The sequence below is a fragment of the Ursus maritimus genome, unplaced genomic scaffold (assembly GCF_017311325.1).
Source record: "Ursus maritimus isolate PB19 unplaced genomic scaffold, ASM1731132v1 scaffold_1, whole genome shotgun sequence".
Taxonomy (NCBI): domain Eukaryota; kingdom Metazoa; phylum Chordata; class Mammalia; order Carnivora; family Ursidae; genus Ursus; species Ursus maritimus.
Window position 1 is genome coordinate 42,301,262 of NW_024423343.1, and position 25,266 is coordinate 42,326,527.

Sequence of the window (25,266 nt, forward strand, 5' to 3'; positions counted from 1 at the left end):
TCTTTCCCTTCCTTTCTTTTCTTTGCTATCTGCTCCACATTCCCAGTTTCTATTTATGTCTTTAAATGGAGCCCTTTAACTGTCTTTTTCACTTTCTCTTACTACCTCAAACAGCTTAACCCAAGGATTTTTCCTAAGCAAAGATAGTTCTCTCCCTAAAATATTAGAGAGAGAGAGAGATACGGAAAGATAATCTCCTCTACCCTCTTCAACTTGGTGTTCAGATAGAAATGATGTACATTAAATCATTATGTAGGCATTATATAATCATTTATAAACCTATAAATGTGAGATATTATTATAATTATCAAGGATAGTGACAACCTTAATGAGAATGAAGTGCCTGGACAAGGCAAGCCATCTGAAAGAGCCCTCTTCAGGATGGACTAAAGTACCGAAGCACTCCATCAGCCCTCTGTCAGTTCAGTAAACATTTCCTGAATAGCCGCTCCATGCCACATATTGTAATACGAAGAAAAATAACATTTAGTTCTGACCCACTAAATATTCAATTCTGAGAGAGACCAACATATGAAAAATACATTAAATGGAATAAGGTGGTTAAATGACCAGAAACGTGGAATTTTTTTTGGAAGAGTCTATAATTCAAATATCCTAGCCTGCTGTTGAACCTTATTTTCTAATTTGTGACTCAGCAGAAACAGTCACCTTATACACAGTATAAGCAAGATGCTGTAGAACCACATAATTTGCTAAATGGTTTGGAACTCTGTTAGCAATGTGGCCATCGTCATGACACATGCAGGACTTTTAAATGCATGGCTAACTGTCCGTATGTCCCAAGGGAAATCTGGAGAATCAGAGTATACGCATCATCTTTAATTAATAGACTATGCAATAAGCCTCTCTGTTTTGAAACTTGTGTTTAGATCCTTAAACTTACTCCTTCTATAGCTCTCTGAGACATTTATTGCTTTTCTTATATGAGCAGATAAGATTTTTAGTAAAGTCAAATGGTTACAAATGTTTCTGGCCTCAGACGGTCCTGAGTTTGACTTTGGAACCCGTCCCTTATCATCTGATTACCGTTGACCAGTCCCTCTAGCCTCATTAACCCTAATCTCTTCGTCTGTCAATTAGAAATAAGAGTGATACTTAATGCTCTGGAGCATTGTGAGTATTAGGTAAAACAATGCATGTAAATCTCAGCACTTTGGCATGGAGTTAGAGCTGAAAAGTGCTATGATTATTGGAAAGAATGGTGTTTTATAAATTGCAATTATCCTGAGGTGGCAGTAGAGGGAGCACAGTCATTGGAAACTGGACTTGAGAAACAAGATAGATATTTAAAGCCATTTGTAGAAGGTGTTGGTCCCGTTCTGCTGGAATTTGAGGCACCTGCATTCAGGTGAGCTAAGACCCACACCAGACTGTCTTGTCCCAATTAGCCTTGCTAATATCATTTGATACTAACATATGCTACTGTAGAATTCAGTAGGTCTTTCTGTATGTACACATTCCCTCGTCCAGCATCAAATTCTAACTCCCCCTAGTTTCCTTAGGACACATTAGAGAGGAAGTTTGGATGGGACAGATAAGGTGCTTCCACAAAAATGAAAATGAACGAATGTTTATATTCTTTGTACAAGAATTGGGAGAAGGTGGGGCTGGCTTATAACTGGCATCAGGGAAAGTGATATCCCCTCCTCTTCTCTCGTTAACTCCCACACAAGCAGCTCTGCTTAGACATGGTATAAAAAGTAGTCAAGAAGAACTGACTGAATCCTCTCTGCCTCTGATATGCAGATGTGAACCTGCCTATCTCACTTGCTCTCTCTCCATCTCCATTTGAAACCCCATCTGTACAGTGAGGAGAGAAGGGAAGGAGGAGGGTTAACCTAGTCACTTTCAAAGTTCCTCACAACTTGGTTATTATTATTCTATTAATAGCAGCTATTACTGAATATTTTCCCTTTTCTCATTCCTTATATTAGATCTTTGAATCTTCCCAGCAATTTCATGTGGGATGTAATATCCCCATTTTTACAGAGAGTTTGGGGCTCAGAGAAGTGTGGTAGCTGATCTGACTTTGTACAACTAGAAAGAGGCATGATCAGAACTAGAATCTATTTTTCTGCAAGTCTATAATCTGATATTTCCCTGTTAAGATGAGGCGAAAAAATAGAAATAAGGATTTAACTAGGGCAAATGGGACAGCAATTACAGGAGGAGAAGAATCTGTTGTGGTCTTTGAGTTTGGCAAACTGGGGATTTCACTTTAGTGTGCTTTTCTTTGGTTTTCTTCCTCTTTTTCTTCATCTTCTCCACGCCCCCCCCCCTTCTTCTTTGTTCTTGACTCTAAGGGACTGATGAAGCCAGGTAAATGTAAGGCCATGAAACTGGGAACCTGGTTATTTAGACTTGATTCTAAGAAAGAAAAGGAAAGTGGACGTAGAGTTACCTGTTCTTAGAAGCCAGGCTCAGTTCATGAAACAGGAAGGTGGACAGAGGTTTAAGGCAGATGCTTTAAACAAGGAAAAAAGTGTTCATTTGGGCACAGATTCCCTCATGATACACCACTGGATGAACTGATTATGGTGGACAGGTCATGGTAGATAAGGCAGAGGTTTCATAAATATCTGCAGATTCTGGGGGTGGTCCCCAAGACCTTTTTTAGGAAAGGCTGTCTGTCTGTGAAAATAAAACTATTTTTATAATAATACAGTTTTGCCTTTTCACTCTGTTAACATTTGAACTGATGGTACCAAAGCAATGGTGGGTAATGTTGGTGCCTCAGTGTGAACCAAGGCAGTGATGTCAAATTTTTCTAGCAGTCATTGTGCTCTTTACCACCACACACTTAAAATTGTTTAAATGCCAGTTGAACTCAATAACGTTCTCAATGAAGCAGGAAAATTAATTTTATTAAATTTTAAATTAATGCCTCTAATATTCTGTCATAAAATGAGAAGTATACACATTGAGGTATGATGATTGTCTCAAAGAAAAGCACTTGTGTGATTTAGTGTCACAGAACATCATTCTTACTTGGAGGAATGACTTGACAAAATCAAACTTGGGTATCTGGAAGACATTTTCCTGAAAACGAACAGGGTGCAACTGTCACTTCAGGGAAAACACTTGGCAGTGTTGGTTTCCAATAATAAAATTGGAGTTTTCAAGCGAAAAATAGAATTTGGAAAACTTGCATCCTCCCTCTGAGCTTAACAATTTCCCAATATTTAAAAATACTTTTCTAATGAGATCCATGGTGATATTAGCTAAGACGATTTTCTGATTTGTACAATGAATTGTGTCAGCATTTAGAAGATCTGCGTAATTTAGTGGATTCATTTTTTCCAAATAACCAATATGTGATATTACAAAATCATGTGCGGGTAAAATTTCCATTTAAAATATAAGATATGTCGGGGCGCCTGGGTGGCACAGCGGTTAAGCGTCTGCCTTCGGCTCAGGGCGTGATCCCGGCATTGTGGGATCGAGCCCCACATCAGGCTCCTCCGCTATGAGCCTGCTTCTTCCTCTCCCACTCCCCCTGCTTGTGTTCCCTCTCTCGCTGGCTGTCTCTATCTCTGTCAAATAAATAAATAAAATCTTTAAAAAGAAAAAATATAAGATATGTCAACAGATTTTAATGTAACAGTATATATAAAGCGTGATGATGGAGTTTCACATTCCACAGTGCACCAACCCTTAAAAAACTACCACTTGTCGAGTTTTGTTGTCTCATCAAAGAAGGATATCCACATTATCTGCAAAAGCTATTAAAATGCTCCTCCTTTTCCAATTACGTATTTGCAAGTCCAAATTTTCTTCAATACTTCAACCAAAACAACTGCAAAAGATAAAATTCAGAAGCAGATATAAGAATCCAGCTGTCTTTTCTCAACCTATACCTTAGAGATTTTTAAAAATGTAAATCCATGCCACTCATTCTAAGCTTTTTAATTTAAAAAAAAATTTAACAAAAAAAATTTTTAAAGATTTTATTTGCTTTAAGTAATCTCCACACCCAACGTGGGGCTCAAGCTCACAACCCTGAGATCAAGAGTCACATGCTCTACTGACTGAGCCAGCCAGGTCCCCTCACTAATTTTTTTGTATTACAAATATACTTGTTTTTCATTAAAAAATCTATTTTAAGAGATAATGGATTTATTATTATTATTTTTAGTGAATAAATATTTTAATTTTTCCCCCTTAAATACAAATTTAATACAGAATAGTAATACATAAAAATTCTTTGGATTTGTTAACAATTTTTCAGAGGATAAAGGTGTCATGAGATCAGTTTGAAAACTGCTGAGGGAGTCCCGAGGTGAGGTCCTTAAAAGGAAAAAGAGAAAAAAGTCTCTGCTTTGTACAGCAGGCACTCAGCAGTTGAGTGTAATGATAAAGACACACAAAACCAGTATGACTAACACTAGAAGGCAGGAAGTGAAAAGTGCTAGATGAGTGGTCTAGATCTGCGCTAATAGGGTAGCCACGAGCCACATGAGGCTAGTAAGCACTTGAAATGTGGCTAGTCCAAATGGAGATTTTCTGAAAGTGCCAATTACACACCAGACTTCAGAGATTTAGTCTGAAATAAGGAATGCAAAGCATCTCATCAATAGTTTTTATATTGATTATATGCTGAAATGTTAATATTCTGTATTATTGGATTATTTATAGCATTGAAATTAATTTTGCCTGTTCCTTTTACCTTTTTTAACGTGGCTATTAGAAAATTTTAACATGTGGCCTTGCATTTTATTTTTCTGGGACAGCACTAGTTTGGATGGGAAGTGTGATGAGAATTCAGAGCAGGGAAAGATTGCTGTGGGTTGGGGTCATCAGTGAAATCTTCACCAAGGATAAGGATTTCAAAAAAATTAAAAAAGACAAACCAAAAAATAGACTCTTAACTATAGAGAACAAACGTAAGGGTTACCAGAGGGGAGGTGGGTGGGGGATGGGTGAAATAGAGGAACTGGAGTAAGAGTACACTTACCTTAATGAGCACTGAGTAATATATGGACTTGTTGTCTTGCTGAATCACTATATCGTACACCTGAAACAAATGTAACGCTGTATGTTAACTACACTAGAATTAAAATTAAATTTAGAAAAAAGAGGGATACAATTTCAGTAAGTAGACAAACGAGGTGAGGAAGCTGCAGTTGAAGGGAGCATCGATACCGAAATAGGAGAGGTTCATCTAGGGAGCAGAACAGACTGGTCTGCCTCAGATCTCGGGCTCCTGAGTAGGGAGTGTGGGGGTGGGGGAGTGGGGGAGATTCCAGGATAGGTTGGGTCCAGATTGTACAGAGTTTTGAGGGCCAAGAATTTGGACTTTTTCAGGACAGACTGCTTCCCCAGAGAAAACCAGACTCTGCCTTGTAGCATATGGAATAGCCCAAATGAGGCACTTTCTTCGGGTGGAGACAGAGAAGCAGAAGCTCCTGGAAACTGCCCAGTGAGCAAGCAGCCAAGACCAAGCCTGCCTGACCCTGGAATAGAGTGGTGCAGATTGTGACTTTGGAATGGACTGACTTGTTTTGTGTGCTGGAGGGACAGGGGTGGTGAATTTAAGCACGTGATCATGATATGAGGGAGAGGAGAACCCCGGGTAAGTGTACCCGCGTGATGGCGGGTCTGAGTGGGGAAGCAGGCCTTTACCTTGGTATATTGCTGTAGACTCATGCATAAGCAAATCGAGTCATTCTTTCTGCCTCATTCAGTCTATCTTCCTTTATTTTTATCTTTATTTTCTTGAACATTTAGTAGAACTCATGTGTTGAGGCTTAACATCTAGCTTGGAAGAAATGAAGACAAAATACCACCAGGGAGGGACTGCAAAACCCTGACCTCTTATCCAGGCTCAGAAGCTAACTCATTGAGTAACTCCAGTCACCTCTGTAGGCCTCGGTCTCTTCAGATATGAAAGAGACAGAATGATGAGACCAAGGCTTCCTCCAGCTCTGTGATTCTAGAATAGGCCCATGTCACAAAGGGAGAAAAGCATCCCATAGCAACCAGGTATAGGGCTACTGGGCAGGTGAGAATGAGGATGCTGGGCTAGTAAGGGCAGGCGTGAGTAGCCTGCACAGGAGCTGGCCCGAACCTTTGGGTGAGGCTGTCCTCTTCCTAGAGAGCAGACTCCACTGGAATTGGAGCACCGTGAGGTCTAAGAGTTTGATATTTTGGTCCTGGCACCCCTTCTCTCCCAGGGGCTGTCTCACCAGGGTGAGTGAAGCCTGAAAGAAGGAAGACAGGAAGCTAGGAATTTAGCTCCAGGCAAGTAAGTCTGCAGGGGGGCGGGGGTGTCTCAGACTGTCTGGGAAACCCCTGAAGAAAAGAGGTGTGTGTAGCCCCCACCTACCCACCCACCTCCTGAGGGCCCTGGGCCACCTGCAGTTACAGGAGTGATTGGTGGGGATGAGGAGAGGGCGCCCTGCAAAGGGGCTTCAGCCTGATTGTTTCTGCTCTTTAGCATTTCTAGAATAGAGAGTGGGTGGGAACCGACTCAAGTAAAGTCCCAGAGACTCTAACACTGACGCACAGGAAAGCCTCAAGTGGGAGGAGAAATGCAAATCCGCTACTGACAATGGCGTCAGCGGCTTTGTCCTGGGGACTGTGAAGGGCGATTCTGACTTTGGACTTGACACCGCCTGGGACCTGGGCTGAGAGAGCCAGGTAAGTAGGCAGACCACACCTTCGTGTTGCTTCTCCGGAGGAGCACGGGCCAGGAAGTGCTTATGCAGGATGCTGCCGAGGCTGTGCTGTTCACTTGGTGTTGTGATAGTTGCTTCACTTTAGCTCACATGAGGATGGGTAATTCTAAATAGCGTCCGACTCCATGATCCAAAGATGCGCGCGCTCGGTGAGACTCGGGTGCTCAGCCCCCAAATCTGCACGGTGGGAGGGACACTTGTGGCTGATGCGGAGGTGTGTCCTCGGGAAGTGCAGAAAGTGAGCCCCTCTTCACTTTCCTTCCAGCGTCTCTGAGCTACAATGTCTGACATGAGATTGAGTACCTGGGTTTCAGAGAAAAGCCCAGAGCTAGGGTAGCCAGTGGCTGTGGCTTTGATGGGAGGGAGTGATATTTTAGGGTATGTCATCTCCTTTGCAAGCTGTGTGTCACAGAGCCAGTGCAGCACTATTAGCTCCCAGACAGTGTGACAAAATGCCCCTTTATCTAGGGCCAGACATTCAAAGCGAATAGACAGGCACTCAATTTTCAAAAGAAATGTTCTATAGTTTTCTTGTGATGGGAGAAGTAGCACTTGAGAGTGAAAGCAAAGAAGGGAGCTAAGGATGACTAAAGGCATTTCTAGAGGCTTCAACAAAGAAGAGGGTCCTTGGACTATATATCTTATCCTTCCCGTCTTCAGCCTTAAGTTCAGCTCTCTAGAAGGTAGACCCGGGTCCTAGAAGTAATTTTGCTAACTTTGGGACAGGTTCAGTCCAGTTAATTCTTAGAAAACAGATTTTCATCCAAATCATAGCAAGGATTTAAGAAAAGTAGCCATGACAATTGTAATGCATTTTCAGCTCATGTTCTCTCACTGTTATCTAGAATAAGTTGACAGGAATATAGCAGGACAATGTCATTATAGCATGGGAACAAATGTTCCAATTTTGTGAGATTTATATATCTATGCAGCGTCTGCAAAGACAACTGTGTCTGGTTGCAGGAGACCTCAGATCGGTCCTTAGGAGCTATGCATCTTGGGTAGGAGTCATTTTGCTTACTTGTCCCTCAGATTTTTTTCCATTTTTATAGTTGGAGTAAAACTTACTCTCCACCTGCCCTGTTCACAGCCACATCAGAATTGCCATTCATTTAACAACACTTACTGAGACACCACAATATGCCTAGAATGGTGCATGTAAAGGTCTTCAAGATATAAAGTGATATGAAAATAAAACATTATTTCTTTTCCTGGTTCCTTTCTTTTAGCAAAACATTCCTCTATAGATTTAGATCAGGGAAAAGGTGCCCCAGAATGGTTCCATTTGAAACCTAAGAAATATGTATATGAAATATATGAAATCTGTTACCACGACCTGCTGTAGGCAAAAGGGAATCTTAACTTACCTACAAGATAGGCCGAAATATTATGGTGATTAATCATGTAAAAGTTTTGTTCCTTGATCTAAAATTGCTGATAAAACTATCAGAACTTTGACTTTGGAAAAAGTAAAATACTATAACTTCAAGATGTCGTATTAATCTCCCTGAGTTAGGAAATGTTTAAAGCTTCTAAATTGGTGAGAGTAGGATAACGTGGGGGAAACACATACTTTTGTTTTGTGAGAGGCTGCCAAATACATACCTAGTGTGGCTTCTTCTTCAATTAACCTGAGGGTTTAACTGCCGTCAGTTGCACACCAGAGATTAATGAAAAGTCGACTTTAAAAGCTCTGCCCAGGGGCGCCTGGGTGGCACAGCGGTTAAGCACCTGCCTTCGGCTCAGGGCGTGATCCCGGCGTTATGGGATCGAGCCCCACATCAGGCTCCTCTGCTATGAGCCTGCTTCTTCCTCTCCCACTCCCCCTGCTTGTGTTCCCTCTCTCGCTGGCTGTCTCTATCTCTGTCAAATAAATAAATAAAATCTTTAAAAAAATAAAAAATAAAAAATAAAAGCTCTGCCCAGTCATAGTGGATCATCGTACAGAGAAATATAAATATGTACTGATTCAGAGATATTTTGAACTGAAAGAACTAGAGCCCACAAAAATGTGTACTTGAAACTCTTCATAAAGCTAGGACCCACTTTGACTAAAGGTCTAGGAACATAAGTTTGACTCTGGAAGCCAGACAAATCTGAAATAAAGAAGAAAGGATTGGGTAGTTTGACATACGAGAAACTTTTATTGGGTGCCCCTCATATAGAAAGTCTAAAGAGGGTCTGAGAAGGTACAGTTGAGTATGTTTGCCTTCAGGTTGCTTAAAGTCAAGAATGCAGAGAGAGCAAGGGATAGGAAAGGAGTTTGTTGAGAACACAGATTTGTGTGACAGATTGGAGGTGTTGAGGGGGAGTGAAAGCTTTCTGGAGAAAGTTCTGGAGTTCCGGTTAGAGCAAAGCAGAACATGGTTTGGGGATAGAGAACTTTTTTTCCTTTATTAGGGATGACTTAGGAAAAAGCTGAGAAGGCTTTATCTTTGGATTGAAAGCATTTTCTCTTTACTGTCTTCTTATAAAAGGTGACTATAAAAGAAAAATTTTTTCAGTTACTTAACTAGTGGACAACACTGTCTTGGTTTGAAACCTAAGGGACGGGCACCTGGGTGGCTCAGTCAGTTAAGCATCTGCCTTCTGCTCAGGTCATGATCCCAGGGTCCTGAGATCTAGCCCCACATCAGGCTCCCTGCTCAGCATGGAGTCTGCTTCTCCCTCTCCCTCTGCCCCTCCCCCTGCTTGTGCTTGCTCATGCTCTCTCTTTTTCTCTCTCTTTCACTTGCTTACTCTCTCTCAAATAAGTAAAATCTTAAAAAAAAGAACCTAAGGGAGAAAAATGTACACCACAGTTATTAACATTATTTTTAAACTCTAATTTTACCTCTTCATTTATAGCATGTCTCAGTGGAATCAAGTTCAACAATTAGAAATCAAATTTTTGGAGCAAGTGGATCAATTCTACGATGACAACTTTCCTATGGAGATTCGACATCTGTTGGCTCAGTGGATTGAAAATCAAGACTGGTATGATCAAACATTATTGTATTTTCCCTAGAGGTTGATGTACAAATGCTTTATGCTCTATCCTTGTGCATTTATTCTGTGATCTGCTTTTGACTGGGTAGATGCCTTCTTTCAGATAAAGAATTTTCTTCAAGGATTTGGAAAGCTTCCCCAAAGGAAGAGAATCATTGTCCTTTCTGGTTTCATCTGTTGTAGATGAAAACTCAGTGCTTCCAGTGCTTTGGTTTTTTTGTAAGCCCAAATCCCAGTAATTTCTGAATATTAAAAAGCCAAGAAGTAAACCCATTGTTTATCTCAATTTTCAATTTACAGATGCAATGTAAATAATTATTTTTTCTTATGTTTTACAATCATTCTTTAAAGATCTGTTTGTCATGTACAATAATTTTTTTTGCTTTGAATAGTCCTCTTTTTTTATTGTGATAAAATATACATAACATAACATTTACCATTTTAACCATTTGTAGGCATACGGTTTAATGGCATCAAGTGCATTTACATTGCTGCGCACTGTCCATCTCAAGAACTTTTTCATCTTCCCAAACTGAAACTCTGTCCTCATTAACCAATAGCTCTTCAGTTTCTGTACCCCAGTCCTGGCTGCCACCACTCTATTTTCTGTCTCTCTGAATATGACTACTCTAGGTATTCATGTAAATGTAATCACACAATATTTGTGCTTTTGTGGCTGATGTATTTCACTTAGCATATTTTTTCAAGGTTCATTCACGTAGGATGTATCAGAATTTCCTTCTCTTTAAGGCTGAATGATATTCTATGGTAGATGTGTACCACATTTTGTTTATTCATCTGCCAATTAACTTTGGAATTTTTTCTATCTTTTGGCTATTGTGAATAAAGCTATTATGAACATTGATGTACAAATATCTGTTCAAGTCCTGCTTTCGGTTCTTTCGAGTATCTACCCAGAAGTGGAATTGCTGTGTGTGATTCTCTGCTTACATTTTTAAAAATCTCCATCCTGTTTTCCACAGTGGCTGTACCATTTTCCATTCCCACCAGCAATGCACAAGGGTCCCAGTCTTTCCACACTCTCACCAACTCTTGTTATTTGGGGTTTTCAGTAATAGCCATCCTAATAGGTACGAAGTGGTATCTCATGTTTTGATTTGCATTTCCCTAACAATTAGTGTTGTTGAGTCTACTTTGATGTATACAATTTAATTTGTAAAAGCCTTTAAATGCTTGTCACTGTGGAATAGGTTGATCTCTTTTAAAATTAGTATGGTAAAAAGTAGATATTTTACTAAGTTGTTTCCTGCCGTTTAATAACACTTTCGTTTTTTAGGGAGGCGGCTTCCAACAATGAAACCATGGCAACAATTCTTTTTCAAAATTTGTTAATACAACTGGATGAACAATTAGGTCGTGTTTCCAAAGAGAAAAATCTGCTCTTGATACACAATCTAAAAAGAATTAGGAAAGTCCTTCAGGTGAGAATGCATTCTACTTTTTCAAAAATGTCTGGATTTATGCGTCTTAAATTCAGCTAAAAAATCAAATATGTACCCTTATATTATTTTCAATTTAGATTTAAGAGGGAAAATTTGAATTCTCTTATCATTTTAAATTTTATGCTCTGTTTTATTGTATTAATATTTGTTTTTCATGAAATTTTGAATCTGAAATACACTACAAGTGGGAGGGTGTATGTGATTTGTGTGTTCAAATTTGACAATGCTGGACCAAGGATTTCAAAGATAACAGGTTCATGGTTATCCACCAGTCCTCTCTTGCCTTTCTCTCTCATGTAACAGTTTAGTTAGTATAGTTCCCTTTTGTAGATAGAGGCATCGTGGTTGTTGTATCCTTCCAGATTTGATTCACATCTTACCTTCTCCCAAAGCGTTCCTTGGAACTCTCTAGCCCCTAGCCCTAGGTCCCGAGCCTCTAGCTCTCCAAAGGTTCGCCCAGGCAAAGCCCTTCCATCTGTGGTCTGTGTTTCACAACACGTGCAACACATCTGTATTGTGGCACTTAGTGTATACTACATCGGTGGAACTTCTATGTGTTTGTCTTCTTCCCCAAACTGTGGACTTTAGTATTCAGCTTTGAATTCCCAGCCACAAGACTGAATATATAATAGATGTGTAATAGTCATTGATTAAAGGGATGAATGAATGAATGGAGTGAAACAGGGATCTAACGAATTAAGGACAGGCTAATATGAGTTAAACTCAGAGTTGCTGACATACATGACGAACTCTGAATGTGAACTGCTGTACTATTTCCTGAGTGTCTATACAGTGTATTAGACAACATGAAAAACGCATGTGCCATTTCTCAGTGAGGCAGTCTTAAAATCCCAAAGTTACAATGAATACATTTTTAGAAAATTTTACCTAGACTATAATTGAAATGTGCTGGAAGTTACTGACATTTGTGGGAGGGGCATATATGTTGTTTTCCCTATTGTATGGACTGCACCGAGCCATCTTGCCCTTGTAATTCCCTACAGATTTGCAAAACACATGGCCCAGGTGGGAAAATAACTTGTTGTCAACAGAACCGGATTTTTCACAGCATAAAGCAAGCAGTCTCTTACAGAGACAAGCCATTTAACCTTGGCTTCATTAGCTTAGGGCTCCAATCAGTAAACCTAAAACAGGGGTGGGCATACTGCTACTCACAAGTCAAATGTGAGTTAGTCCTGGCCTGTTTTGAGGTTGTTACATTTTTAAGTGGTTGAAAAAGAATAAAAATAAAATAAATAAGTTTGTGACATGAAAATTCCGTGAAATTCAAATTTTTGTATTTTAGCGGAACAGGGCCAGGCTCATCCATTTACGTATTGACTCCGGCTGCCTTTGCGCTGCAGCGGCAGAGACTGGCCCCAGAGCCTAAAATAAAAATGTGTGCATGTGTATTGTGTATATGTGTATCAGTCATATTTATCCAGCCTAGAAGCAAAGGTTCTACAGGTCACTTGGCCAGAGGGACACAGATGAATAAAATGGGTGATGCATGGTCTTCGGAAATTCTGAAATTTGAAATTCTCAAAATGCGGCCTTGGGCAATCACTTAATCTTTCTGAATGCTCACATTTTTTCATGTAAATGGGGATGATCCTTATTTATTTTGGAGGATTGTAAAGAAGACTGGAGTTTTTATTCTGGCAAAAAAAAAAAAAAAGGTTTCCAATAAATGGTTTTTGTTGTTGATGGGGAAAAGAACAGGATTTTCTTAGGACAAATCAAGGGTAAATGTACAGGTCATTTTGGGATGGGGGGGTGGAAACAAGATTTTGAGGGAGTTCAAGAACCTGCAATAACTCTCATTCACATTTCAACTCAAGCAAAAACTCTTCTGTGTTTGTCACCGGCCCTCCAGCATCTTATCTCTGTAGACCCTTCCCAACAAACTGCCCCATGCTCCTCGACATCCCTGACCCAGAAAAATAGATCTCCTTATTCCCAAACATACCAGACTCACTCTTCAAAGACTCTGAGACTCTTTCCATGGCTAGGAATGCGTGCCACATCTTTCATTCCAACCCAGTTCCCAGTCATTCCTGGGGGACGTGTGGGTATCCCAGTGCGTGAGTGAAACCTTCACCCTCATCCTTCATGGAGCACGGGTTGCAAGATAACCAGCACCTGTGCTGGATGTGTCTAAGCAGGTCACAAGCTCTTTGAAGTAAATGCCTGACCTCCTTTTTTGACCTCCCTACTCCCTCTGTTACCCACTGTGGTTTTCCTACAAACTAGGAACTCAAAAAACAGTTGGTTGGTTAAGATATTTTGAATTGACAAAACACTTGCTCTTTCCTTCATTTTATAAGCCAAACTTATTGGGTATTTGTATTTGTTCAGAATACAGTAAAAAATAGTAATAGAGAACATTGTCAACTATGGTTGTAGACCTAAACAAGCCTGCATTTTATGTTTCTTTTTAATATATTATATTCCCACTATTGTTTATTTTTTGGGGTTTTTTTTTTTGACAAGTCTTTTTGATAAAACAACACCCCCTGCTTCCCCAAGAATTAAAAGAGAAAAAAACCTCCTATCAAATGACTGTTGACACCTTGCTCATCTGGTTTGAACATTTTCATCCTCTGAGATTTTAAATGCAATCCATGCATTTAACTATTACATCCATTTAACTATTACAGCAAAAAAAGAGCAAACGATACAATTCCAGGGGAATTAAACCAGTGTAAGGCAGATTTATTTTAGTTCTTTACAGAGCAGCTGAGGTCTCCACTTTCAATATTATAATTTACTCTGAGGTGGGAAGCAGTTGAACACTGATGTCCAGCTCGCCTTTGCCTCTTTAAGGGGAGGCAGCTTCAGGTCAAGGCCAGGAGCTAGGACTGCCTCAGGCTGAATCCTGGCTCTGGGACACACTTGCTGTATAGCCCGGGGCAAGATGTTTACACTCTCTGGCCTCAGTTTCCTCAGCAGTATGAGCAGAATCACACTCGTATGTACCCCAGGGGTGTTAAAAGCATTAAAAAATTCTAAAGAATGTGGTAAGCTTAGAATTTGCTAAAAAGAAATACCTGCCCTAGATATTTCAAGAATGCTTTGCCTTGTTCTTAGGCTTTTTTTTTTTTTTTTTAAATGAATAGACTATTTTTTTAGAGCAGTTTTGGATTTATGGAAAAGTTGAGTGAAAGGTACAGAAAGTTCCCCTATACTCCCTCTCTACCTGCCTCTCCCCAGTGTCCCCTATTAGAAACACCTTGCATTGCTGTCATACATCTGGTACAATTGATGAACCTATTGTGATACATTATTATTAACTTATGGTCCAGGATTACATAAGGGTTTACTCTTTGTGCTGTCCAAGCCCATGGATTTTGACAAATGCAACATGTCATATATCCACCATTTCAGTTTTACTGCCCTAAAATCTCCTCTGCTCTACTAATTCATCCTCCGCTTCCTTACCCCAAACTCCTGGCAACCACTGATCTTTTTACTTTTTCTCTATTCTGCATTTTCCAGACTGTGATATAGTTGGAATCATACAGTCTAGAGACTTTTCAGATTGCTTCTTTCGCTTAGTAATATTATTGCTGAACGATATTCCCTTGTATGGATGTACTATAGTTTGTTGATGCATTTTTAGCAATTACAAATAAAACTGATATTAACATTCGTGTGCAGATTTTTGGGTGGGCATGAGTTTTCAACCCATTTGGGTAAATGCCTAGAAGCTTGGTAGCTGGATCTTTGTTCTTGGGCTTTCTATCACAAGCCTCTTTTCCTTATTCATCTTCCTCACTGTATCTTTGTCTGGTCAGGCTGCTATAACAGAAATATAATTGATTGAGTGGATTTTAAATAGCAGACATTTATTTCTCACAGTTCTGGAGGCAAGGAAGTTCAAGGTGCTGGCAGATTCGGTGTCTGATTCAGTTTCTTGGTTCAGACACAGCTGTCTTTTCACTGGACCTCACATGGCACAAGTGGGGAGAAATCTCTAGGTTTTCTTCTATAAAGATGCTAATCCCATTCATGAGGGCTCTACCCTTATGACCCAATCACCTCCCGGAGGCTCCCCCTCCTAGTAGCATCACATTAAGGGTTAGGACTATACCATTCGAATTAAGGAAACAGAATATGCAGTCTATAAGAACCTTCCTCTCTATCTTTCTCCCTCAGAATGACAGTAAAAAAATTAAAGTGGGGGCACCTGGGTGCCTCAGTCGGTTAAGAGTTCAACCCTTGATTTTGGCTCAGGTCATGATCTCAGGGTCGTGGGCTTGAGCTCCGTGTATAGAGTCTGCTTAAGGTTTTCTCTCTCTTCTCTCTTTGTCCCTCCCTCCCCGTGTGTGTGTGCACACTCTCTCTCAAAAAAAAAAAATTAAAATGGTGCATATTTATAATAAAAAGATTAAAGTAATACAGAAAAAATGCAAAGAAAATATGAGATAATCCAAAATCTACTGCCTGCATGTAACCACATTAATATTTGATGAGTGTCATTCCAGACATCTATACGTACGTATGCGGATAGAAGGCTGGCTGTTGACACTTTGTCCCCAGTGGTTACCAGAATCTTGGAAGTCTCCTGTGCCCTCTCTCCAACTCCACTCTGCTTTCTTCCCATCCAGAGTAACCACAATCTAAATTCTGCATTTATCAGTCTCTTCCTTTTTGTTATAGTTTTACCGCATATGTCAGCATCCCTAGACGACACAGTGTATAGGTTTGCAAGTTACTCAGTCTTACATTATTCTTGACAATTTGCTCTCTTCACTCAATCTTGTTCCTAAGATTGAACCGTGTTGATGTGTGCAGCAGCAGTTTATTCATTTTCTTTGCTACCTAGTAGTCCATTGTGTGAACATATCACAGCCTAGCCGTCTTACTGTTGATGTGCATGTGGGTTACTTCTAGTATTCATTCACTATTTCAAATGATGTTGGGCTGAACGTTCTTGTGTGTGCTCCTTGGTGCATGAAATGTACATGAAATTCTCTAGGATAGATACCTAGGAGTGGAATTGCCGGATCGTGGAGTATGTACATCTTTAATTGCACTAGATAATGCCAAAATTGTTTTCCAAAATGGCAAGACCAGTTTACACTCTCCTAATAGAGTAAGAGTCCTGGCTCCATATCCTTGTTCATACTCATAGTGGTCATATATCACATATCAATCCGGTGGTGTATCCATCTTACTTCTTCAGTTTAATTTTTTGTTCTTTTTCTGACTTCTTTTTTCAAGTGCTTTATTTATTTTGAGGCTTTCTCTTTTTTCCCTATAAATAAATTTAACCCTATATGTTTTTGAGATGTATTTTTATACTTTAATATGTAGTGCTTTCACTGTTCATTTTGAAATAGGCTATAATCTCAGTATTGACTAATAATTTCTAGATAAATTTAAAAACAACCCCACAAAAAGTACATAGAAATGCTAGATAAAATGTAACAGACTTTCAGTTGCATAGGTAAGCTCATCACATTAGAAGAAATTATAGAAACCCCCCAAATTTTTTAACTGTAAATTAAGAGCTGCACTGACGACTGTCATACATTCTTGGATTCTAGAAATACAGATCTCAAGCATAAAGGACATCAGAAAGAAAGAAAAGTTCCCAAAAGTAGCAAGAGAGAACAAATATATTACCACAGAAATGAGAGACAAACTGAAAGCCAAATTTAAAACACAAGAGAGAGAAGAGTAGAATAATTTCTTTACAGAGCTGGAATACAATATCCATCAACTTAAAATTCTATACCCAGCTAAATTATTATGCAAAATAGAAAATTCACCACATAGATACTACTGAAAGAAATTGAACACAGATGTTAAGCATGCATGGTAAAATTTCAAAAGTACCACTGTAAGTGAAAATAGAAAGAATAAAAAAAATGTTTAGAATCTGTAAAATTAAATTGGAAGCATAAAATGAGTTATCAGAAAAAAAATCCAAATAATGTCTGTTAAATGGACAAACCTCAGCAGTTATTAGACAAATTGTGGATTGTATCCAAAACATGAAATAACAAAAGATGATGAGATCAAAGCGGTGTGTGGGAGCCGTCTTGTAGAGAAGCCTGGGAGGCCTTGGCAAGGAATCCAGATCTTATTCTGAGTGTAACGGGAAGCCATTGACAGGTCTGAGCAGGGGTGTAACATGAACTGCTCTCTGTTTTAAAAAGCTCACTCTGGCTGTTGGACGGACTATTGTGAGTCAAGAGGAAATTGGGGAGAACTATTAGAAAATTCCGTGGTTTTTTTTTTTTTTTTAATTAACATATTGAAGGGGCACCTTGGTGGCTCAGTTGGTTAAGTGTCTGCCTTCGGCTCAGGTCGTGTTCCCGGGGTCCTGGGATGGAGTCCTGTGTTGGGCTCTTTGCTCAGCAGTGAGCCTGCTTCTCCTTCTCCCTTTGCGTCTCCACTCCTGCTCCTGCTGTCTCTGTCTCTCAAATAAATAAAATCTTTTAAAAAAGAGAGAAATTAACATACTGAAGTCTTTTTCTATTTTTGTGGATTTATCACCACTTCTTAACTTCAGAAGCTTTGGCTTTCTGTACCTGTTACTATGTCATGGGGAGCATAGATACAAGACGATGTTGGTGAATTAAACTTTAAAAAACCAACTTCAAATATCCTTCTTTGATACGCTTGCTGTTTTTCATCTTGAAATTTATGGTGTGGTTTTCTTTTATTACCATTTGCCAATTGGTAAATGAATTCATCTTTTCATTTTCATACTTTCTGTGTCACTTTGTACTGGGCTTATTTTTTATAAAAATTATATAGCAATCTTATTATTTGGTCAACACACATTGAATGAGTCCTTACTGTGTTACCAGTCACATTTTAAGCACTAGAGATACTATTGGAGGAAGTCATGAAGCTTACAGTCTAAACAATTCACACCCCCTATGTTTTGGTTTTTAATTTAGAGGAACTTCTATAGCCACTCCTCAAAAATTAGTGTTAGGGAAGTAAGGGGAAGCAGGCATCAGCAAGCTTGTCTGATAATAGAAAAAACATCTCCAACAATTAGAAGGCTGTGTTCAGGGTTTTGGCGTTAACTCTGTGGTTAACAACCCACCACCCACCAACCATTTTTCGCCGACCAGGGTAAGGATTCTGTTAATGAGAGTCTTAGACCCCGTGGGTGAGGGGGCACTTACAAGTGTAACCCACATCTCACAAGTTCTGCTCTCTGCATCACTGTGGCCTCTTCCTCAGAGGGTTTCTCATTTGTGTTTGCCTGAACAAAAATATGGGCTAGAGCTGAAAGCTCCTCGAAAGTTGAGCAGATGGTAGGTTCCTTCTCACCCAAGGCTGCAAAAATCCTATTGTTGGTCCTGAGTTATCAGCTGAAGTGAGATTTTTAACATGACAAGGTGGAGGATTAGAAACATTTTTGCAATAGGAAGGGAGAAAAAAAAGCTGCTTTAACTGCTAATCTACTCTGAATTTGCCAGATCTTACCCTCTAACTCCTGCTACTTTCTCGGTTCACTCCTCTTCCTTCCCCTCTGTATACCACAAGTAAAGAGAAGTGAAGGGGTGACCTCAACCTATGACCTGAAAACAACCCGGTATCACCACTTTGGATTAACTCTGAGAGAGCTGAGTGGAGGGTCCAGTCGTTCACGTCACCTGTTGCTCATAAGGGGAGCCAGTTTGTCATTCACTCCACGGTTATTTCCCCAAGTCCCCTGCACACACACCCCAAATCTGTTTTCCTCTGAGATAATTACTCGGTGCCAGTGTCACAACGCTTATATCTCATAGGCTTAGAGGCCTGCATATCATGCTGTCGAAGATGGAACGTGAATTATTTATCGAGATTTTGTTTGCTGCATAACTTGGGATAGTCAACAGAAGGCGGATGGTGTGCAGTGCCATTCCTTGTCCTGTGCACACCGCGCTGAACTAGAATCCAGCATGATCAACTCAAGATCCTCCCCCCTGAAATTTCATTCATGAATCATTTTGTGTATAGTCCTCCAGGCCTTTCTCTTATCTCATCCAAGCCTGCCTGGATTGTTCTCCCTCCTTATTGTCTTCTCTACCAGTTTATTACTCGAGTCCGTAGTCATTTGTCCTTTCTCTGAATTCTGATCCTCTTTGAAGTGTATGCCAGAGCTTCTTTATGCAATAATGATTTTGTGTATAGTGCACATATGGGTTTTTTTTATTCCAAATGGCAGTTTGGATTTTTGAGAGTGAGGCTCATATAATTTGCTTTGGAGTATACTGTATCTACTGCATAGATATTTGTTGACTGACTATTGGTTTCATCATATGAATTTTAACATCAGGCTGTATTGATTCCTGAACATACAAGGTGAAGAGGACATAGATAAAACCTTGATGTTCAAAAAGTTTGTGATTTAGAATGGAGACAAAAGGGCAAATAAATATTTATGATGCAGTGGTGTAAGCACCATGGGAGAAGCATCTACAATCATTACTGGCAGAGTTGGGAACATTTGCGCTGATTCTAGAAGGATGATTCAGGGCTGTGAAGAGAAGAGAAGAAAGGAAGAAAGGAAATCATATACAGAGGGGAAAAAAAAAAAACCAATAGGAACAAAATGCAAGAATGCCTATCCTCAAACAAGCTAGGCACTTAAAGCATTAAAAGGAGGTCATATGAGGATCTTGAATGCCATGCTGAGCTGTTTGGACTTTGGCAATGGGGAGCAGTCAAAAGTTTTTAAGCCAAAGTGTGGCGTAAATATATGTTATAACTGAAAACATATCCAGAGCTAGCTTTCTCTCTAGGATGACCTGCCCCCTTATCTACTATAGGCAAAGAAATATTAGAAAATTCTCCTAAGGTTGAAAGTATTTTCTTTTCTCATTCCTGTCCCTATATTTCCTTTCCTCAAATCATTTGAATTTAGAGAACTGAGCCAGAGATTGAATACATTTTATTTTTCTTAATACAAAAACAGTTGTGTGTCAAAGGAAAACAAAAACTAAACTATTCAGATGATGAAAAGTCAAGTCCAACCCTTGGTTTGGGAAACAGGAAGCCCACATAATCTGTCCAGGAGCTGACATGGAAACTCCACACACACGGATGTGGCCTGTAAATCTTTTGGCCTGATGGACGATAGCAGAAGTTCAGAGAGGAGCTGCCAACTCCAGAGTGAGCAGCCGCGACCAAGAAGAAAAAAGGATTGCTACAGCCTGTAGTGTGATGACTAACCATGCCATTGGGAAAGTGGGTAGAGGCACAGATGCTAGCTGAGAAAGAGGAGATGAGGATGTTTAGAGTCACATGTTGACTTTTATTATTCCTTGGTTTCTTTTGCTATGAGTGTCGTGGTGGTTGTGAAGAAAAAATTGGGCAGATACTCACTTTAAAAGTAGGAGAATTGCGTCATTCTGCCAACAGTTTTTTGTTGGTTTTTTTTTTTAAGTTTTCTATTTTAGTTGTCCCTATCACATGAAGATGAAGACCCATAGGAAAGCTGTCTATACTGGTCTAAATCCATGGTGACCTAGACGCTTTCCAAAAAGATACTTAACCAAAACCAAGACAGTTCATAAAACTTGTTACCTTAAACATTTGCTTTTTGAAACACTTCTATGTACATTTTGCAGAAGTTGGTTTAATAAACAAAAGCATACAAATTGGAGCAAAAACAAATCCACTTGTCAACAAGTTAGAAACCAATTGTTAGCTTGAAACCAATTTATGTTTATATTTAAAATTGTGGTTTGACTGAGTAATGATCAAGTAGATATCCGAACTTAGTAGATAGCTAATTTTAGTTCACAGACATTGACTGATTGCCTTTAACTGATCCAAACCACTTTAAAGGCATCCATTTTAACTTATCAATGAGATGTTCATAATTGGAAAAGAAGTTGGTTTTCACCCTAAGCCACCACGCACCCTCCACGCTTGCATAATTGCTTTTTCCAGAGATGACTGATAGACAAAAGATTTGCCCAATTGATACCTATCTCTCCCCTCCACTTCTCCCCAAAAATGAGGATCCAAAGACAAGTACTTGGCAGCCCACTCTATTACCATAATCCTCTGATTTGCTACTTTCCTCGAGGACATAGATCTTACTCCCAGCTGCTGAGTGGGCTCCCAAGTGTAAAATGAGGTGCTAATGTGGTATGGATAGCCAAGAAGTATGTTGGTGGCTAAAAAATGGGAAGACCCTTTGTCTATCTGTTTTTAAGAAGGTTCGTATTTTCTATCATCTAATCTGTGAACTTTCTCTCGGTGGAAAGATATGGGAGTGAGAAACATAAATGGCTAGCGGACTTTCATACTTAACCAGGTTCTCATAACTTACCTCATATCTGTCAGGATTTACTTTGGAAAAAAATTAATATCTCATTGGTTCTCTGTAGCTCAACACACCATCAGCTCATCACATCTTCTCCTTTAGATTCTTGTATTTCTTTCCGTGAACAATAAAAAGTCTTCACAGAAAAAGAGGTAGAGATAGAGACAGAGACAGAGAGAGAGACTTGATGGAACAGTGTGGAGGATAGTATGGCAGAGGTGGAAACGGGCATGGAGACATTTGGACATTATTGCAGTAGCTAAAAGGAAAGGAAACAGGATGCTGGGCAGTGGCAGTGGGGACGGAAAATAAATGGGCTGGAGTTGTGAAGTAATTTGTTCAAAGAATTGGCATGTAATGAGTGAACAGATAGGAAATGTGTGAGTGAGAAATAAGCGATGACTGAGGGCTTTAGTTTGGGTTATCATGTGGATATTGATGCATAATGAAGATTAGGTCTGGGGAAGGAAGTGGGAAAGCAAGATGAGTTTGGTCAACTCTAAGTGGAGTTGCAGCAGGAAGTTAATGGGAAGTGAGTGGAAGTAATGTGTCTCCGTACTTAACTGTCTCTTCCACAAGACTGAGAGCTCCTTGAGCACATTCATCTTTGCATCTCTAGTGCTTAACACAGAGCCCAGAGCATAGTAGGGCTCAGTGTCTTGTTTAATAAATGAAGAGTTGAGCTGACATTGAAAAAATGATTATTGCCTTATTGCAATGAGTATCCCTAACGAAATGGAGCAAATGTCATGTCATTATTGGAAATGCAATTTAGCGCCCATAAGCAAAATTTGGATGATAAGATTTTCTTGTTGAAATCAGCACTCTCTAAAAATACTTTATCTTAATTTTTCTGATACTTTTAGGCCATGTGGTTCATCTGTGAGTGTTTTCAAATTGCTGCAAATCTCCAAAAAGTTTTCCAATATATTTATTGAAAAAAAACTTATGTAAGTGGGCCCATGCAGTTCAAACTCATGTTCAAGGGTCAGTGATACATTTATTCAGGTCTTCCATGTTCTTCAACGCTGCTTTTAAACTTCCTATAAAATTACAGCATATCTTTCCTTAAATTTATCCCTGGAGATATATGCAGCCCATGTTTATTGCAGCATTATTTACAATAGCCAAACTATGGAAGCAGCCCCAGTGTCCATTGACAGATGAACGAATAAAGTATATACATACTATACCATATATATATGGTATAGTATATAAATATATACTGTATACACACAGTGGAATATTATTGAGTCATAAAAAAGAATGAAATCTTTTCCATATGATTATTGCTAATCAATAGGAGTATAACTGATGTTTGAATACAAATCTTCTTGAACTCTCTTATTGATTCCAGCTTTATGCAAACTCTTTTATTTTCTCCAGACTATCATATCTGCAGTAAGGAGAGATTTATTCTCTTCCAAGTTTCATGCTTATTTCTTTTTCTTCTCTTATCGGTTAAGAATTCCATTACAATATTGAAGTGAAGCAGTCATAACAGGTGAAATGTTTTATTAAGGTAATGCTTGCTGTAGGTTTGTGATGTTAAGGAAATACCCTTATAATCCTGGTTTACAGAGATTTTTAGAAATCTTGATGAATATCACATTTTATCCAATGATTTTTCTGAATCTATTAAGATAATTATATACTTATCTCTTTTAATCTACACTTAGTGTGTGTGACATAGATTTTCTTATATTGAACCATTGTTATGTTCCTGAGATAAACTCTTTGATTTTTATATACTGCTGTTTATAGTTACTTGCTAATATTTTATATAGGATTCACATCTAATTGCAGATATATCTTTTTTTTTTTTCAGTCCTTTTCTGGTTTTGCTTTCAAGGTTATACTAACCTTATAAAATGAGTTGAAAGTATTACCTCTTCTTTTGTTCTCCAAAGCTGAGTTACCAGATGGGATACAAAGCACAACCTAGTTTTCTTCTTTATATATTATAAAGAAATAAAGATATGTTTTAAGTTGTATATATTTAAGGTATACAGCATGATGATTTGATATGCCTGCACATAATGAAATGAAATGAAATACTACAGCCAAGACAATTAACATATCATTTCCTTACATAGTTACCATTTTTGCGTGTGTGATAAGAGCACACACTCTTAGCATATTTCCAATATTCAGTACAGTATTATTAACTATAGTCCTCATGCTGCCTTATTCATCCCCCATAACTACACCTTTGAACCCTCAACCAGCATCTCTCATTTCCCGTTAGCACTGCCCCAGTCCTTGGTAAGTACATGAAACATCCATTTATTTAGGTCTTTAATTTCTCTCAGCAGTGTTTTACAGTGTTCTTATGTAGATCTTTCACATCTTATGGACGTACCATAATTTAATCAGTCCTATAGAAATGGGCCATTAGTTTCCAATTCTTACTCCATTTCATCTTTATAAGCACAACGAAATTTAAAACCCCACATCTAACATTTGTTTGTCATGTTTAAGTGCTATAATTGGAATCTAACACCACTCATTCTCCCCTCCTACATTCTCATCTATAAGCAAGAAATCAAAGAGCAAAGAAGGGCCCCCAGAGTGTCCCATCTTTTGGGTTTTAAAACCACAACTGTACCACCTCAGTCTGTTTCCTGTTATTTAAAATCTCTAGGGAAGGGTATTATATGCACAGACTTCAGAGCCTTTCCAAAGCCTTAACAACATGGTCATCAGGAAGGGGCTTCTTTTGTCACTCTTCTGTTAATTACACCCATTTTCTCATTGTTCACTTAACAGTCAATGGAAGAACTTCTCAGTGAATGGAAGACTGATTCTCATTTTTAAATACTAGTTCTTCAGGCATTAGAAGAGAGAAACTGTATTTGGGCAACTATTAATATCTTATGTCTGTAGCTGTTTATAACTCTTTTTAGCTCTACATACAGGTCCTAATCTCCAAACTTGTCAATCAATTAACAAGCATGTGCTGGTTGATAAACTGCTCTATATGAGGACTTGTGATAAGCGTTGGTTTCAGGTCTCCTCTCAGAGGGAGCCAACTTTCATAAGCTATTGAGCTGATGTAGGTTAATATCATACCAACCAATTTTTTTAAAGATTTATTTATTTATTGGAGAGAGAGAAAGTGCAAGTGGGGAAAGGGGCAGAGGGAGAGAGAATCTCAAGCAGATGCACCATTGAGGGTGGAGACTGACTCTAGCAGGGCTGGATCTCATGACCCTGAGATCACGACCCCTGAGCCGAAACCAAGAGTCAGACGCTCAACCACTTGAGCCACCCAGGTGCCCCATACCAACCAATTTTGAAAGAACTTTCTTATTACAAAGGTGATCCAATAAAGAAAATTTAGAAAATCAAAGATAAGTGAAAAGGAAAAACTTCATCTGTAATCCCATCTTTAACTGCTAACCACTGTTAACGTTATAGTATATTTCCTGCTGATATTTCTACTTACATATGTATTTTAATTTATTTTAAAAATTAATATTATTTTACTCACCTCCTGCTGAAGCTTAATGCATTCACTGAAATGATCAAATAATCATGGAATGGCATTCTATGCCTTTAAATATTCTTTTTCAGCATCATTTGTATTCACCTATTAATTGGACATTTATTACTTTTTTTCCAGTTTTTCACCAATATAATCAAGTGAAGTACACATACTTTTTGTCAAAAACCCATTCATATTCATGAGTATTCTGTTGGGATGTGGATCTTTTTTTTGGTGGGGTGGGGGGACAGTGGGTCTTAACTCCATGCATCAAAATCACCTGTAGAGTTGTTTTTATTTTTTTTAAGATTTTATTTATTTATTTATTTATTTATTTATTTA

The 25,266-nt window shown here is 38.9% G+C and overlaps 1 protein-coding gene across 1 annotated transcript in view; it reads left to right on the forward strand.

Moving 5' to 3' along the window:
- The first annotated feature begins 6,522 nt into the window (after positions 1-6,522).
- STAT4 (signal transducer and activator of transcription 4) overlaps positions 6,523-25,266 on the forward strand; it is an 86,001-nt gene continuing 67,257 nt past the window's right edge. Inside the window, exons 1-3 of the mRNA XM_040642726.1 lie at positions 6,523-6,660; positions 9,546-9,674; positions 10,984-11,128. Coding sequence (XP_040498660.1) covers positions 9,547-9,674; positions 10,984-11,128 — 273 coding nt within the window. The 5' untranslated portion in view covers positions 6,523-6,660; position 9,546. The remainder of the gene's footprint in view (positions 6,661-9,545; positions 9,675-10,983; positions 11,129-25,266) is intronic.